We start from the raw sequence: 18,047 nt of genomic DNA on the forward strand, positions 1-18,047 counted from the left end.
TATGCATGAAGAACGCACACGCAGCGTAAGGCGCAAGCCAATCACACACGGCCCGTACTTCCAGAGCAGGGAAAGGGTGTGATCGCGTGTCCGCTTTCTTCGTACCCTCGCGCCCGCCGTTTCCCCGCCAGTTCAGGTCCACCAGTCAGATGGAGAAGCCGTGCTTCCTTCATTCTGCTGAAGAGCAGGCTGCGTTCAAAGAACGGCAGCAGGAGTGGGCCAAACGTCGGGCTTTCAGCCGAAGAACAGACGGCGTTTAATAAACGCCGCCGGTAACTTGCTCGAGAACGGGCTAGTGGTAGACGTGCCGACCTCGCCGTGAGGCAGCGATAAGTCGAGGCGTTAGGACATCAAAGAGCAGCGGTTCCCTAGCTTCGCTTGCACCCTTCTTCACAGTAGTAGAGAGTGGTAAATTTTTACTTGTACAATTCTAATAAAAATAACAAATAATTTGCTGTGTGCTGTTCTTGGTTTCATTTCCGATTTCTCCGTTTGGTCGTGGATAACCAGAAATTGTGCCCACTGCTTGGATATCTTTATTGCAACTGAGCAATGTCACTAGCCGGCTCACCAGCGAAGACTATAGAACAGCCCAGTCGTAGTTGATCTTTTTAGTGGACGATTGAGATAAGCTACGTAGATAGGGCAGGTTACGCTGGAACGAATGACTGCTTCACGTAGCAGCTGGGGAAAGTGTCTTAGTAGTCTGCTTGCAGTGAAGCCCCTTTCTCGGGCCCATGAAAATATTTTCATAGGTGCGCCAAACCCGCCGTGGTTGCTCAGTGGCTATGGTGTTGGGCTGCTCAGCACGGAGGTCGCGGGATCGAATCCCGGCCACGGCGGCCGCACTTTGATGGGGGCGACATGCGTAAACACCCGTGTACTTAGATTTAGGTGCACGCTAAAGATCCCCAGGTGGTCGAAATTTCCGGAGTCCACCACTACGGCGTGCCTCATAATCAGAAAGTGGTTTTGGCACGTAAGGTGCACCAAACGCTCCGGCTGCTTATTTGTTGTAGTAATTCAAATACTGTAATCTTCTACCAAAACTTTACCCAGAGTAACATGCAAATACTAATCATGCAAGACAATTCTCGTGCACCATCCCAAATTCCATCAGCTGTTATACGTGTACAATATCAGGGCTGTTCTTCTTGGGATATGTCTTTATTAAACTTGAAACCGGGAGAGATACTTTGTGAAACGGATGTGGTTAGCGTTCTTGGGAATGGCCACTGGTTAAAAAATATGCGAAAGTACAAGAAAAATATTTTTACAACAAAAGTGAGACAACAAGCTATTGCTGAACAGTACAATAGGACCGAACGCAATGATTGTCAGTCGGTGCACTTGGTGCCATTGTTCCACCAGTCACTGATATTCTTGTACACTGATTCTTGGACAAATTCCTCACCGTACAGCTTATTGCAGAGTCCGCAGAAGTCGTCGTAGTTGTGCATAACCACTTCGTAGTCCCTTTTCCAGCTAAGATACTGGCTGTACACTTCGAAATCGTTGGCCGCGTTCATCATAAAAGCGGCCACATTGTAGGGCTCCGCATACACGTCCACATTAACGACGGAACCCGGTGGTGCAACCATGCTGTAGTTAGCAGCGCCCTTCACTACTGGAACTACTTCGTAGCGGAGGAACCGGTAAAGAGGCATCGTCACGTAGTCCACACACAAATCCCTCTCGAAGACAAGCACGAAGAAGTACTTGTTCGCCAGCATCTCGTAGCACTCTTCGTCGTCTCCGTAGGACGTCGTGCGGCAGCTCATGTTGCCACACTCTCCATACACGTCGACGGAAACGTGCTTCTTCAACTCTTCCACGTACTTGGCAGCGGCCCCGTCACACGACGTCGGGAACCAGGCCACCATGCGGCTCTTGCTCCTCCAGCGCTCCTCGAGCTTCCCGACGTGTAGAGCAGAGGGGAGCGACTCGCTCCTGCGGACCACTCTGCCGAAGGCGTTCGTGATGTCCGAGTCTCGCCGGTACGTCATAGTCCAGTTGAAAGCCGTGTTAACTTCCTTAAGTTTATCTTGAATGTTGTCCTTAGGACTCTCCATTGTCCAGAAAACCCACTTCTGGAATGCGCGCCGTCCGGGCGGTAAGGGCGAACCACCAATTTTCGGTATGTGCATGACGACCGCGTCGCTACGGTGAAGTTGCTGCCGGTTGTAGGTGACGTAGCATGGCCGCGTGCAGCCTTCGTATCGCACCTCGAAGTTGTTTACCCACTCAACAACGGGGGACTTGAACCACAGGAGGATTCGTGGTACATCGCCCTTCACGCCGTCGTAGTCCTTGCGCTGCGGCCATGGTACCCAGCTGGCGTAGGTTTGCCGCCAAGGCAGCATCTCGTAGTTGTCGACCATGTCTCCTGGAAGCATGGATCCGCACTCTTGGCCCTTGTAGAGGTATAGAAACCCCGGAGGCAGCAGGCTCGCGGCGACTGCCAGAAGCACCTGCCATCTGAGGTTGCTGAACGGGCCAGTTCTGTTCGGGAATTAGAGAGCAGTGGACGTGTGAATTGCAAGAATGAACAAGGGTTGAATGCCTTTCTCATCTAGAAAATTTCAAAACTTTTCTGCACAGTACGTTACCACGTTCGCCCTGCTGCAATGTTTTAGCTGGCACACGCGCTCTTTTCTCGCGCTTCGCGAGTTACGCAGTCACGAAAACGACCGTCGCATCAAATATGTAGCGTAGAGAAGTCGTCGACAAGCCAGTCAGGCTGACCACAGAGCGCGGTATTATGCTTCCGCTTTCAAGACTACGCGTGAAGTAAACAGGATGACGGATCGAACGCATATAGTTTCCGACATGCACCAGCCTGGGCGCGGTACGAACTCACCACTCGCGTCCTATTACTGGTAGAACACGATCGACTTTTAAAGTTCCTCATGGCGTTTAGTTTGATCCCGATAGTGCTTATGTATCATCAGTTTTATTGGCACTCGCCTCTGGTTATGTTTTAAATTTTCTAGCCAGAAAGGAGTATCGCGTATGCTGTACTCGCCTTGACCTAAACTGCCGCGAACATGTTTGCCCCTAGAGCAGACACTTGTCTGATCGAGACAAATTCGTGTAAGTTTTGAGTGGATCCTCTATTGGTCTGACGAATACGAGTAATCTGACAGAAACATGGATCAACATCCGTCCAGAAGGAGACAGCGTCAACTTTTGTTTTATCTTAACCTGTTTTTTGGTTAACGTTTTGTATGGTCTGAAACTACACAAGTGAACGTACTAATTAAAAGAGCACGTGGGCTACTTAAAGAAGAAAAAGTCCCCTACTACTCTGAACACGGAGAAATCAACCTGCATGATGCCTAGCGAGGCCATGCTTAGATTATACTATCTCATAAGGGTGTATACCACACATAAGCTGTGAATTTGTGTAAACCACACATAAGGTGTGAATTTCCTTGAAGAAGATTGTTAAATCGATGACTAAGGGTGTTGAACGCATTGATACACAGATCCGGGTACAAGAACGCGTATATGCCTGTGCATTGAGCAATGGGTTTATGTATTGCATTTTTGATGCTAAAGCATTATATGTCCCTTGAGGCAGAAAAGGCGGCGTTCTCCGCAATAGGTAATGCCAAAAATCAATGCGACATTATCAACGACTTCTATGACATCAGTGGTAATACAGAAGCGAGTATATAGAATAACAACGTATTTATTAGTAATTATGGACAATTGTGAAAAAAGTGAATCAGGGTGGAAAAATTGGATTATGCTTTGTGTAAATTATAGCATAGTGGATTAAAGTGAAATTATTAATATATTATCACTATAAATTGTGTTGGTACATAATATAGCAAGATGGAATACGGCAGGTGAAAATAGTCCAGTAGTACATGTTGCTGAGCGAAGCCCTTGTTCCGTCCGCCCTTACTTGTTTGCACCAAAGCGGTAATATTGATCGTCTACTCGGCAGATGAAGATATAATAGTGAAGAACATGTGACAATGTATGACGTCACGCATCATCATCACGTGATAGTTGGAACTATACATCCGTGAGGTCATTAAGCTTTCGCATATAAGGGGACAGTCAATTTTTTTTTCTAGGATTCTGGTGTTACTGGCGTGATGGCCACTCCAGAATGTATCATCCAGGAAAAGTACACACTATCACTTACAATTTCATTGATTATCATTATATCTTGTGGTTGGTGTAATATTACAAGGCAATTAAACACTTGCATTGTAATATTACTGCAACCACAAATTACAGTAGACAAACCACAGTAGCAGAAAGAAAACACGCGAGCTACTTGCACAATTCTGCAGGAATATTGCGGTGCCCTTAATAGACCAACAAAAAGTAGCGAAAGTTAAGAAGCTGTCTAGATACATTGCTGAATAAACTGGGACATCAAACAACAAAAAACTGAGCATCAACATTTGCTTTGCCTCGCGAAACCATAAAGAATATATTTATAGCGACGAGGTAAGGCTGGAAGTTCTCAAACTCCTCCGGAATCTCCACTCACCCTGCCCAAGTTATTCAGAACATTACTAAGCTACTTTTGTGCTTCCTATGCACATCCTCACAGTTTGTAATGCTCAGCATTGTTTGTGTGCTGTACCCACAGTAATGCGGCACAGACAACGTCCCCCCCCCAAAAAAAAATTCTCGGCACGATACGTAGTAGCAACTACCAGCTCGCCGCTCTAGCTAGAGACCACTACGATATAGCAGCATACAGGCGGCCATGCTGGCAAGCAAAGTTGTCAGAATAAACGTGTAGCGGCTGATATTTCTTTTATAATTGGACTGAGTTCAGCGCGCGGCAGGGAGGGAAGGCGGAAGCTGCTCCTTCATCGCATTCGCTGCTCTCACTACAAGAAATGCGTTGTCTCGTTATCCCCTGGGTTCGCGTCTACATTGTGCGAAATAATTTCCAATGTTTCATTTGTTTTCTGCGCGGTGTACACAAAGATGTGTCCCGTGCGTTGTGTTTTAACCGTGCCCCACCTCAAAGCAAAGCGTTGGCACACACTGAAAGATGGACCCACGGAGGCCGAAATAATCAGTTTCAACGTTCCCGGTGTCGGCGGTCATTAGTACTCCCACAATGGAAATTTTCAGGCAAGCGCCCGTTTAAGTGGCATTTCTTTGATGGGTTACGTATTATTGTTGGCTGTGTGTGTGTGCGTGTGTGTGCGTGTGTGCGTGCGTGCGTGCGTGCGTGCGTGCGCTTGTGTGTGTGTGTGTGTGTGTGTGTGTGTGTGTGTGTGTGTGTGTGTGTGTGTGTGTGTGTGTGTGTGTGTGTGTGTGTGTGTGTGTGTGTGTGTGTGTGTGTGTGTGTGTGTGTGTGTGTGTGTGTGTGTGTGTGTGTGTGTGTGTGTGTGTGTGTGTGTGTGTGTGTGTGTGTGTGTGTGTGTGTGTGTGTGTGTGTGTGTGTGTGTGTGTGTGTGTGTGTGTGTGTGTGTGTGTGTGTGTGTGTGTGTGTGTGTGTGTGTGTGTGTGTGTGTGTGTGTGTGTGTGTGTGTGTGTGTGTGTGTGTGTGTTGTGTGTGATTTTGAATTCTCTCCTCAAAAGAGAGTACGTGTGTAAGTGAGCTGCTGAACAGCGCTTTGTAATGCGGTAAAAGTGGTTTAACATGGATTAGGGACCCCAAAGTGTCGCAACGTAATGCTACAGCATTTCCCTCGAATTTTCCGGTATATTGCCGCTGATTTTCTTTTTTGCTCACTGGTGCTGTTTGCCAAGGATTTGCAAGAAAACAATAATCAATTAAATTTGATATAATAAACTATGCAAAGCACGCTGGCACAGTGATGACAGCCTCACATGAGCATACAAATATGCAGCTGTGTGACAATTTTAACACATGACTTGAAGATCAGGAAGGAGGCTTGCTTCTTTTTCAGTAAGCAGCACGAAGTCCATATTTTGGCTTTTCTCATGCAAACCAAAACGAGGCTCATTGCCAGTGATCTTGCCTTTTGTTTTATTAGTATTTGTTTATCTTGAACATAAAGCGTTGTTTCTCGCTGGTCATCCAGATGATACCAGCAGTTTCACAATTCCCAATCTTGGTGCCCTCCATCAAGGCAAGCCACTTGCGTTCGCCTTCAGACAGATGGTTGATGTCTTGTTTGACGCAGTTGTGAATACAACATTGTAAGTAGATATAGACGTGTACATTAATATAATGAGTCAAGTTGTAACTGTGAGGCTCCTTGGTGGCCTAAGCTTGATATCATGTGCAGTTGTGTGGGTTTTAAATATTGCCGATGGTGCGTCGCAAAGCGCAGGTATAACTGCTGATCCAAAGTGTATACTTCAAATTTCTTGACGGCCTATCATAATGAGCATTTTCCTTTGTACATCAATTGTCATAGATTATGGAATTGCAGCACCCTATGCTGTATTATGCGTTTGGAGCTAATTTCGTATGACCTTCATTCTACCAATTTATTCGCAAGAAAGGAATGTTTGTTTACCCTCTGCAATGAGCTTGGTATATGCTCATCATATTAAACTCCTCTACCTTTAATTTATTCCCATATAATTCTCACAACCTCAAAATTTCAGCTGTCTTTATTTTGAATACAGTATTAAAATCAAAAGTTGCCGGATTACAATCTACACTGCAAGGTAATTCAAGAAATTACAAGAAACCACAACCTGTCATGGGCGTTAAAAAAATTTTTCAGCATGCAATGCGTCTATTTCTTGTACTGAGCTGGCTGCTCATGAAAATTGCAAGCACATTTCATTTACAGCAAACAGTTTCGCAGCAAATAGCGGTCCTATCATTGTCTCTAAGCACAGCCTTTCCTCATATGCTTCGGGCAAATGTATTTTGCTTAATTTGAGACAATTCCTAAAAAATGACTGTTTGATAATTTTGAGACTACACAAAGTGTTCATTGGAGCTATACAGTTTTCAGACGTGACCGTCTTGATTCTAGCCATTAAACAGAAAACAAAAAAAGATGCACAGGAGCACTCATTCAACAAAATACAATGCTTGTAGTCATTTTCCAAGTGGCAAAATGTACTTTGAAGCGAGAGAGGGCGGGTAGCCAATTTACACCTATTGCGACTCATGTGGGTAGTCGCCACACAGCATTAGGAATGGTTGTGACTCTACGGTCCAATGAGTATGTGAGCTCATGTATACAATCCCCGCCCCGCAGTGAGGGAGAAAAGTGCAATAGGTGTTGGGCGGTAACGATAATGGTTTTCATCATCAGCCTCGTTACGCCCACTGCAGGGCAAAAGCCTCTCCCAGACTTCTCCAACTACCCAGGTCATTTACTAATTGTGGCCATGTTGTCCCTACAAATATCTTAATCTCATCCACCCACCTAACTTTCTGCCACCACCTGCTACGCTACCCTTCCCTTGCAATCGAGTCTATAACCCTTAATGACCATTGGTTATCTTCCCTCCTCACTACATGCCCTGCTCATGCCCATTTCTGTTTCTCGATTTCAACTAAGGTATCATTAACTCACGTTTGTTCCCTCACTCAGTCTGCTCTCTTCTTTTCCCTTAACGTTAAACCCATCATTCTAATTTCTATAGCTCATTGCGTCGTCCTCAACTTCAGTAGATCCCTTTTCGTAAGCTCCCAGGTCTCTGCCCCGTAGGTTAGTACTGGTGAGACACAGCTGTTCTACACTTTTCTCTTGGGGGATAATGGCAAATTGCTGTTGATCTGAGAATGCCCGCCAAACGCACCCCAGCCCATTCTTGTTCTTCTGATTATTTCAGTCGTATGATCCAGATCCGCGGTCACTAACTGCCCTAAGTAGATGTATTCCCTTACCACTTCCAGTGCTTCACCACCTATCGCAAACAACTGTTTTCTTCCGAGACTGCTAAACATTACTTCAGTCTTGTGCAGATTAATTTTTAGACCCACCCTTCTGCTTTGACAGGCCAGGTGAGTGAGCATGCATTGCAATTGGTTCCCTGAATTAATAAGCAAAGCAACATCATCGGCGAAACGCAAGAAACTAAGGTAATTACTCTTGTACCCAATTCTTTCCACTCCAGGTTCCTGAATACCTCTTGTAAACACGCTGGGAATAGCCTTACAGATATCGTATCTCCATGCCTGACGCCCTTCTCTATTGGGATTTCTATGCTTTCTTTATGGAGTACTACAGTGGCTGTGGAACCGCTATATATGTTTTTCAGCATTTTTACATATGGCTCGCCTACACCTTGATTCCGTAAAGCCTGCATGACTGCTGAGGCTTCCGCTGAATCAAACTCTTGCTCGTAATCAATGAAAGCTATATATAGAAGTGGTTATATTTCGCACATTTCTACATCCCCTGATTGATAGCGTGAATATGGCCTATTGTTCAGTAGCCTTTACTGAATCCGGCCTGGTTCATTGGTTAACAGAAATCTAAGGTTTTCCTGACTTTATTTGCGATTACCTTAGTATATACTTTGTAGGCAACGCACAGTAAGCTGATCGGTCTATAATTTTTCAAGTGTGGCGTCCTTTTTCTTATGGATTAAGATTAGGTTGCCATTCTTCCAAGATTCCGGTACGGTCGAAGTAATGAGGCATTGCGTATGCAGGTTGGCCAATTTTTCTAGAACAATCTGCTCACCATCCTTCAACAAATCTGGTGTTACCTGATCCTCCTCAGCTGTCTTCCCCGATTGCATAGCTCCCAAGGCTTTCTTTACTTCTTCCGGCGTTAGTTGTGGGTAGTCAAACTCCTCTAGACTATTCCCTCTTCTATTACCGTCCTGTGTGTCACTGTTACTGTATAAATCTCTACGGAACTGCTCAACCACTTGAACTATCTTATCCATATCAGTAATGATATTGTTGACTTTGTCTCTCAGCGCGTACATCTGATTCTTGCCGATATATAGTTTCTTCTTCACTGCTTTTAGCCTTCCTCCGTTCCTGAGAGCATGCTCAATTCTATCCACATTATACTTCCTTATGTCAACTGTCTTACGCTTGTTGATTAACATGGAAAGTTCTGCCAGTTATATTCTAGCTATAGGGTTAGAAGCTTTCATACATTGGCGTTTCTTAATGAGATCCTTCATCTCCTGCGTTGGCTTACCGGTATCATCTCTAGCGAAGTTACCATGGACTTCTATTGCACACTCCTCAATGATTCTCATAAGATTATCGTTCATTGCTTCAACACTAAGGTGATCGTCATCAGTTAAAGCCGAATACCTGTTCTGTAGCTTGATCTGGAAATACTGTATTTTCCCTCTTACGGCTAACTCATTGATCGGCTTCTTATATAACAATCTCTTCCGTTCCCTCCTCAAGTCTAGGCTATTTCGCGATCTTACTATCCTATGGTCACTGCATGGGAACAAGCAGACGTAATGGAAGTACATCTCTCTTACTACGGCACGAAGTATAACAAAATCGCACAGAAATTCCGTTTGCATTTTTATTATTTTTCTAAACTTTATTTGGTCTATTGAAGCAACAGATTAAACGTATTGCTGATGTTGCTTTGAATAATTCTAGAAGTCACGTGCCACTGTGAGTGACGTCACAGCACCACCAGGTACGTAGGTGCGCTAGCGCGATTGACATCGACTCTCCAGCTGGGAGCACGGCGCCGCGACGGACAAGGGTAAACGGCGTTGAATTTGAAATTGAATGGGAAGTTTTAGCTTGCGCCCAATTCCAATGCGGTCTATTCAGATACATGTAAAACTTAAAACGTGGACTGATTTTAATGAAATTTGTTGCATTTTAGAAGGCAAGTTAAATATTAGTGACTGCTGGAAGCGGAATTTCTATTTAGGGCTTGAATATTGTTAAAAGAATTTTAAAGAATGCGCAAGTTCGAAATAAAATAGACACTCGAAGTTTATTGATTAATAGCTCTGCATCAAGAACAGATATTGCGGTTCTGTAAACAGCATCAATTAGATCATTCAAAGTGGACAAATTCAATATGTCAATTTACATCTTACCTGAATTTTTTACGTTGTGTAGAATGTTTCTGCAAAAACTCTATTTACATATTACTGGTTCCTTTTAGATTCGCAGGTAATATATAAATTTTGTCCGCTTTAGATGCACTTAGAACGACAGATAGCTGAGCTAGTTGGTAAGGATTCATTATGCAAAATAGAAGTGAGGCGTGCAGACAGGACACAAGAGTAAAGAAGTGGACAACACGAACGCCGACTATCAACTGAAGGGAGCACTGAGGCGAAAAATGAAAGAAGACACAAAACTCATCTGCGCATGCTCAGGAATGGTAACACCACGCGTCAATCGGGTACACGTGCGGGTCTACCTGAGAGACTGACTCACGCACGCACTTCCACCATTATAGATATGCCATGCCTCTACCATAAGACGCGTATCTTCATTCTTATGCCTGTACAATATCGCGCATTCATCTAACTCTGGCTTGCAGTTACAATCTCGGCAATGTAACGAAAGATTACAATGCGATCCACCGGTTAACGACCTTTTATGCTCCATTAGCCTCTGATTGATACACCGTCCCGTTTGCCCTACGTAGAACTGGCCACAGCTAAGGGGAATTTTATAAAGCACACCCATACGACATTCAGTAAAACTGTTGTTCTTATTGTGCTTCACTGGTCAAATATCTGTTCGTTTTTTGCCTTTTAGCCGCTCCTTTTTATTCTGTACGGCAGCGCATATCTTAAATAGCTTATTGGGAGCAGTGAAAGCAACATTAACATCATATCTACTAGCAACTTTTTTAAGCCTGTGCGACCCTGAATGAATATACGGAATAGCCACTACTCTTTTTTTGCTATTACTGCTTTCTGTAGTATAGCGGTGGCCACTGTAGCTGAGCGCCTAAAGAAGTCGGTTTCGAGAGGGACGGACGTGATTACAGAAAGCAGTAATAGCAAAAAAAGAGTGGTGGCTATTCCGTATATTCATTCAGTGTCGCACAGGCTTAAAAAAGTCGCTAGTAGGTATGATGTTAATATTGCTTTCACTGCTCCCAATAAGCTAGGTAAGATATGCGCTGCCGTACAGAATAAAAAGGAGCGGCTAAAAGGCAAAAACGAACAGATATTTGTCCAGTGAAGCACAATAAGAACAACAGTTTTACTGAATGTCGTATGGGTGTGGTTTATAATATTCCCCTTAGCTGTGGCCAGTTCTACGTAGCGCAAACGGGACGGTGTATCAATCAGAGGCTAATGGAGCATAAAAGTTCGTTAACCGGTGCATCGCCTTGTAATCTTTCGCTACATTGCCGAGATTGTAACTGCAGGCCAGAGTTAGATGAATGGGCGATATTGTACAGGCATAAGAATGAAGATACGCGTCTTATGGTAGAGGCATGGCATATCTATAATGGTGGAAGTGCGTGCGTGAGTCAGCCTTCGATTACTTTACATAAGGGAGAGATTAAGTGCCTTAACAGTTATCTCTCACGTAGACCAGCACGTGTACCCGATTGACACGTGGTGGTACCATTCCTGAGCATGCGCAGATGAGTTTTGTGTCTTCTTTCATTTTTCGCCTCAGTGCTCCCTTCAGTTTATAGTCGGCGTTCATGTTGTCCACTTCTCTACTCTTGTGTCCTGTCTGCACGCCTCACTTCTATTTTAGATGTACTATAAGCTATGAGATTTAATTCACAGAATTGTCATATGACATTTCCTTAACAAAGGGAAAATCAGACATCCACCCGTTCGTAGCGATTGCTACAAAGGGTGGATGTCTTCTCCCCACCTTGCGGGTTTCAGCTGAACTATTACGTCTGACATTTACTTGCTGAGTTACCCAGTTGTAAACTTGATAATACCGCTTTTTTCAAAATTTGCGATTTTGCCAATTTTTATTAAAAATTAAAGACGAAAATCAAAAATTCAAAAGCAACTGTCATCAGATTCTACGTTTTTTTTTTAAATGCAAGAAACCTGGACAAATTTGGTGCAGTGGTTGTCGAGAAAAAAGTATTCGCCTTTTGCTTGTATTTTGATAGGAGCACTCGACCTAAAGCTTCCTTTTAAGCTCTTTCCGCGGCGCACAGGGACGTAATACTTAGCGAGCAATATCGTCAGCGCGCATTGTATGCACTGCGCTGGTCAGTTTGCAATGGCCAGAGCTGGTGAGGGGCGCTTTAAGGATGTATGTTAGTTTCCAGTGAAGCCCTGAAGCAGCCGTATGAAAAGGACGCTTTGTGTGAACGCGTAGCCAGACGGCGGTTTCAGTGACTATTCATCAATATCAACAGCCAACAATGCAGCTCTAAATGGCTGTCGGTACGTTCAGCGGGAATAGCTAGCCGGCGTCGGGCACATACAGCGGATATTACATCGAGTGCAACAATTGTAAAGGATCGGATTTTGTCGAGGAGTCGTACGGGATATAATAGACAGCCCACGAATCCACCAACATGCCACGAATACACTCCAAGTGTGACGAGCGGCCAGTCGTGCTGCAACTGTGCACGCATTCGCGGGCATCTCTCATGCCTGCAAAAGCACGCTTATGTAACACATATTGCAAAACGAAAAGCTTTATCGGGAGTGTTTCAGGTTACAAATTTCTCGTTTACACTTTTCATCTAATTATAGTCTTTGAGAAGTTCATTAATGAATTAAGACTAAATATGCAATTAGGATGGACGCAAAAAATAATCTGAGTATATCCAAGCGACGGGAAACAACATTACCTTGGTTCTGTCCAGCTAATGGTCATTTGTATCCTGATTTTCGTGAATAAACATCAGTTCTTAGACAACAATTTTTCTCGGTTCCTTTCTGTCATCCCTGTGCAACACTATGCTCGTATTACCTGTCGACATGCACCAGCACTAACCTGCAGTCCCTAGATATTCTGCTTTTATTCGGATAGCGACATCTCCTCTCACACGCAGCCGGAGTAAGCCACCATGTTCTTCCTAACCCCATGAAGCCGCGTACCCGTGTAGATTGCATCGTACGGTCAGTGGCCGCTTCTTTACCGCATGAGTCAAGTATGAGCTTCAGGCATGGGACCAGTATATCAAATACGGACACAAGAGCGGCTCATTACTGGACCGTTGTGACTTAACGAGAAATTTGTCGCCGTAATTGTGAACCGTACTTACTGATGGTGACCGTTCAAAACCCCTCTTTACGGCAACGCCTGCCGCGTTGATTGCGGCCGCGCAATACGACGCCTGCCGCGTTTCTGCCGTTGCGCCGACCACAAAAGGATCCTTCGCACAAGCAAAAGACGTAGCTAACGCTCTGCTGGCTAAATAAAAATGTTACAGTAAATTGCATCTTTTAAGCAAGATATTAACTTAATACTCAAGAAAAACGTTCGCGTGTCGAATGAGTTTCGTTTCACGCCATTCCATGCTTCCCGCCTATTCTAGCGTGTCCGCGTCGCCTGCCGACGCACGTCCACAGCCTTCCACGACCCCAGCCGCCGTGCATCTGTGGCAAGATTTGACGAAGGAGACGCTGTCCACGCCAGGCCAAGAAATACGTGTAGAACGTTTACGCACAAGTGTACAAAAGCTACGCGCAGCTGGCTATCACAAACGCATGTCGGAAGGTGAGCGAGCTGACTGGAGTCGGCGAACGCAGTGCGTACGGGATTAAGTGCGACGTGTAAGCGTGTGGCAACTTGAAGTCACCGAAACGCGAACGGCCGTGTCTCCCAGCCACACACAGCAATGCCAGAACTGGAAGAAAGAGGCTGCAACTTCGGGACAGTTTCTCCTAGCCGTTTTACGAAAAAAATAAAGTGCAGCAGTATTTTCTGTGAAATGAAATTCGGACAGTCGCAAACTTGCTCGAGATTGCTCGAGCGATGCGGCCTCGGCTAGGAGAAGAAGTCCCAAGTCCACATTAACGTAAACTCACTTTCTGCCGTCCTGCTCCATCGGCGCTGTACGGCCGCCGTCGTGTTCCAGCTGGTCCTTCATTTCACAGTGCTACGTGTACCACTGCAGCGCCGGCTCACGTCACGACTGAAAATGATGATGATGATGGTGATACCCTCAGGTAATACGCTTTCTGGGGATAGGTAAAACGTGTGACTGTAGTAAGAAAAAAAAATAAGTGCGGATTCTACGCGCTGTGGAAAAACTCCTGGCCATTCTTGCATGCGCAAAAAAGATAAAAAAAGACAGTTGGCCAGTTCTCTCAACGGGCGTAGAATTATACATCTTTAAATTCATTACCTGAGCACATAATCAAAGTCGGCCCGACTCTTCGCCAATCCCCGTGAGAAGGTATGCGCCAAACTCATCAAGGGCATCATCATCATCATCACTGATTGCGATAGAAAGGTTCAGCTTTGCGCTTGAAATCCGTGGACAGTGGGTGCGCAACTTTGTTGCTAGTAAAACGTTTGTAAAGCCTAAGGTTGATTTCTGAAAGTTACAAAACAGACTATGAAGCATATTCTAAATGTACGATAACCCGCTTATACAGCTTCGGTGTCTATGATATATCAGTTGCTCACATGTTGACGTTCTGATGCAACGACGACAACAACGACAACATCTTAGCAACTGATGTAGACGTGTGTTTTACGTAATTGGTTTTGACATTTTGTTTATTATCTGATAAGCTTCCAGAGTAATTTCCTATTTCTTGGCAATGTCACTCTCATCGCCAGGCCAGGAGGTTTCCTCCTGGTCGGCTTCTGTTCCTAACTCTGATTTGCCGGTGGAGCTTTTCTTACGCAGTGGGACGAGCAGCGTACCTGTGGCTTTGGTTCCGAGTGATGGCGGGGTGATTTGCATGAAGAATCGCAAAGCAATTCAAACCGAACTCTGGATGGCCTCAGCCAATTTTCAACAAATCACCGAGGTTCGACAGTTTGGCCGAGGGGGCATTCTTTGCTGCTCGTCAGACCAGGCTTGTGTTCAAGATTTGCTGAAGTGCGGTGTTTTTGCGACGCATCCGGTGAGCAGTTTCATTCCTCATCACCTTGCATGTACCAAAGGACTAGTCCGCGGTGTCGACATAAGTCTGTGTGATTGGCAGGCGTGATTGATGTGTATCGTTGCAGCCGTGTCGTTGATAATAAGCGCATGCCCACTGAAACAGTCATAGCTACTTTCGCTGGAATGAACCGCCCATCGGAAATAAAGGCATTGTCACTTATATACCGAGTTGAGCCTCTATCACCTCGGGTCCTTCAGTGCCTAAAGTGCTGGCGGTTCGGGCACTCGATAAAAGGCTGCAGGTCAAACACACGATGCCGAATTTGTGGAGAAGGCCATCATTCAAATGACTGTTCTTCCCGAAATGAGTCCTGCTGCCTTTGCAGTGGTCCCCACCCCGCAAATGAACCTAATTGCCCTGCAAGGGCAAAAGAAATGCAAATCCTCGAAATAATTGACAGACGTCGATGCTCTCCTCGTGAGGCCAGTGGAGAAATTCAGAGCATGTCTCAAGAGTATGCTGGTATAACGGCCCGTCAAACATTGTCTATGGAGAACTCAATCTCTGAGGCTGTGGCAGCTTCCGTAGAAAAGGCATTGGAGAAAGCAATGGAGCGCATCATGACAAACCTCACCGATTCCCTTGTTCAGGTGCTGTCCTCACATTTAACTCCGTGGCTTCAACTAACTAATAAACCTAATATTGAGGATCCGGTGTCGGGTCTACCGCGGAGTCCACCTATTGAAATATCGACCGCGCAGCCATTCCCAAGTAACGATTCCCCAAAGCCATCAACTCCTGAGAAAGTCCACCAAATCTCTCTCCGACACAGATGGGGTGGAAGGTCAAGATGTAGATATGGACCCTCGATCTCTTAAACGAACAAGGTCACCGACAAAGAAAACATCTAGCTCTCCCATCAACTACAAAGCAAAAAAGTACGTTAGAGAGACTCCGACTAAGAAGGACTTCTTAAAAGAGAACGTTTTAGACCAAGCAGTTTCTGCTGCTCGGATTTATTCACCATAGGAACTGTAACAGAAATTCAGTGGAACTGTCGTTCCATACTTTCGGCCACAACAGATTTATTATATCTTATTTCTACATACTCTCCAGATATTATTATTTTACAGGAAACTTGGCTTGCTGCTGGTCAATCTTTTCATCTAAAAAATTTCCGATATTTTCGATTGTGTCGCCCATCCCGAGGCGGTGGTTAAGTGTTGTCTGTGTCATCAAAAATCTGCCATAGAGCTACTATAGCATACGAGATAATGTCCCCAGACTGTGAAATCCTAGCACTGGATATAATGCTACCTGGTTGCACACCTTTTTCTATAATTAACACGTACTTCCCCGCTGGAGTACAAGATACCCGTTATCTAGATACCTCTATTGCTCGCAGTCAGAAGAACATCATACTAGTGGGAGATTTTAATTCTCATCTTGTATTGGGGGGTTTTCGAACGGACACTTGTGGCAAACGCCTGTGGGATTGGGTCTTAACGAATCATTTCTCCTGCGAGAGCACATACTTTCGTGCGTGGTCAGTCGCGATCTGCCCCAGATCTTACGTTTGCTACCCCGAGCATGACAGTCACCTCCTGGAAGACTGTAGATTCCGGAACTAACAGTGATCACCTTCCTATAATTTTTGAACTGCTTACTCCGTTAACTAGTTTAAATAATAATATGCGTACTTTGGCAACTACGAAAAATTTAAAGACGCTTTAAAATCAGCTTTACAAGCCCAGGAAGGCATGGAGATGGATATTAAAGCAATGAGCCTATGTTCAATACTAAAACAGTCATCAAAAAAAGCTAAATTTCCTGTGAAATCTTATAAGGATGGATCATATTGTCCCTGGAGGAATTCCGAGTGCGAACGAGATTTTAGAACTAGAAAAGCTGCATGGAAAAAGCTTTTATACAACCAGTGTCCTGGTAATTGGGCTGATTATACATATATAGCTACCACATTTAAACGAACAGTCTCAAAAGCTAAGGAGAATTAGGATTCCAGGCACTACACATACCTTTCGAAGTCTAGCAATAAAAAAGCCGTGTTTAAATTTCTTCGATCTCGCAAAGCTATACCGGCCCCCGTGAACGTCGAATCTGTCGTTCTATCAACAAACGAATTATCAGAATCACTTGAGAAAATTGCTCAAGGACTTGCGCAACATTTCACACATCATTTGCCGATAGGGCTAAAGAAACCTGCCTTGGTAGACGACTTTGTAGCAGTAACAGCGACAGAGCTTGAAGGCATTATTAATTCTTTGCCGGCGTCAGCCCCCGGTCCAGATGAAATTACAACAGGAATGCCAAAAGGTTTATTTGATTATGCGCCTCAGTACCTACTAAACATAATAAATTTCTCACTCAAGAATTCATGGGTTCCAAGAGAGTGGAGAGTAGCTAAAATTATTCCACTATTAAAGAAAAAATCATCCGGACTTGAGAGAGAGAGAGAAAGAAGAAACTTTATTAATGAATGGCCGGCAGTTTCGTTGTGGTGGCCTTAGGTGGCGGCTCCAAGTCCTTGGACTCGGGCGGCATCTTTGGCTTGCCGGACGCCCCAGAGCTGGTCTGCCAACTCTGAACTTTTGAAAGCCGCCTCCCAGCGGTGGCGACGCCGATGGAGAAGGTCGCCGGCGGGCCCCGCAGCTGGGGCGGCGTCGGGGAGAAGCGAGCTTGAGGCTTCCCGTACTGTGGTTACGGCCGCGATTACGGACGCGTCGCGAACGGATGTGGTCCCATTACCGTGGTTGCCGGCACATTCCCAGAGCATATGCCGCAGCGTTGCTCGCTGTCCGCAAGCTTTACAGGCATCTGTTGGATATAAACCTGGGTAGATGTGATGTAGGACCGCGGGGCTAGGGTAGCTGTCTGTCTGGAGCAAGCGTAGAGTTACGGCCTCATTCCTGTTTAACTTGTCGTGTGGTGGTGGGAATGTGCGTCTTTGGAGTCTGTAGTGTTGGGTGAGATCTCTGAACGTGGTCAGGCGATCGCCCCACGCCCATTATGATTCTTGTTGCCGCATTTCTGTTGTAGTGTCCCGATCAGGCAGATCCGATGCCCCGCTCACGGGGGCGGGGGCGGCGGCCACATAATCTGCGGCGGCTCGGCGTGTGAGACCTCGAGCCGTGGCGTGGGCCACCTCG

At 45.3% G+C, this 18,047-nt stretch overlaps 1 protein-coding gene across 1 annotated transcript; it reads right to left on the minus strand.

Annotated features, from left to right (window-relative positions):
- Nucleotides 1-1,141: 1,141 nt before the first annotated feature.
- LOC126517696 (alpha-(1,3)-fucosyltransferase C-like) lies at nt 1,142-14,070 on the minus strand. Its single transcript, XM_050167488.3, has 2 exons — nt 13,849-14,070; nt 1,142-2,502 (listed from the first exon to the last, which is right to left on the minus strand). The coding sequence occupies exons 1-2, from the start codon at nt 13,908-13,910 to the stop codon at nt 1,338-1,340; spliced, it is 1,227 nt and encodes a 408-aa protein (XP_050023445.1). The 5' UTR covers nt 13,911-14,070; the 3' UTR covers nt 1,142-1,337.
- Between the last annotated feature and the right edge of the window lie 3,977 nt (nt 14,071-18,047).

This window comes from Dermacentor andersoni, chromosome 11 (genome assembly GCF_023375885.2).
Source record: "Dermacentor andersoni chromosome 11, qqDerAnde1_hic_scaffold, whole genome shotgun sequence".
NCBI classification, from domain to species: domain Eukaryota; kingdom Metazoa; phylum Arthropoda; class Arachnida; order Ixodida; family Ixodidae; genus Dermacentor; species Dermacentor andersoni.

What these genes read in the sequence shown, in the direction of transcription:
- LOC126517696 (XM_050167488.3), bottom strand. Translation starts at nt 13,910, where the DNA reads ATGAAGGACCAGCTGGAACACGACGGCGGCCGTACAGCGCCGATGGAG. An exon ending in ATGGAGCAGGACGGCAGAAA is followed by an intron (nt 2,503 to 13,848) that starts GTGAGTTTACGT and finishes ATTCCCGAACAG; the next exon opens with AACTGGCCCGTTCAGCAACC.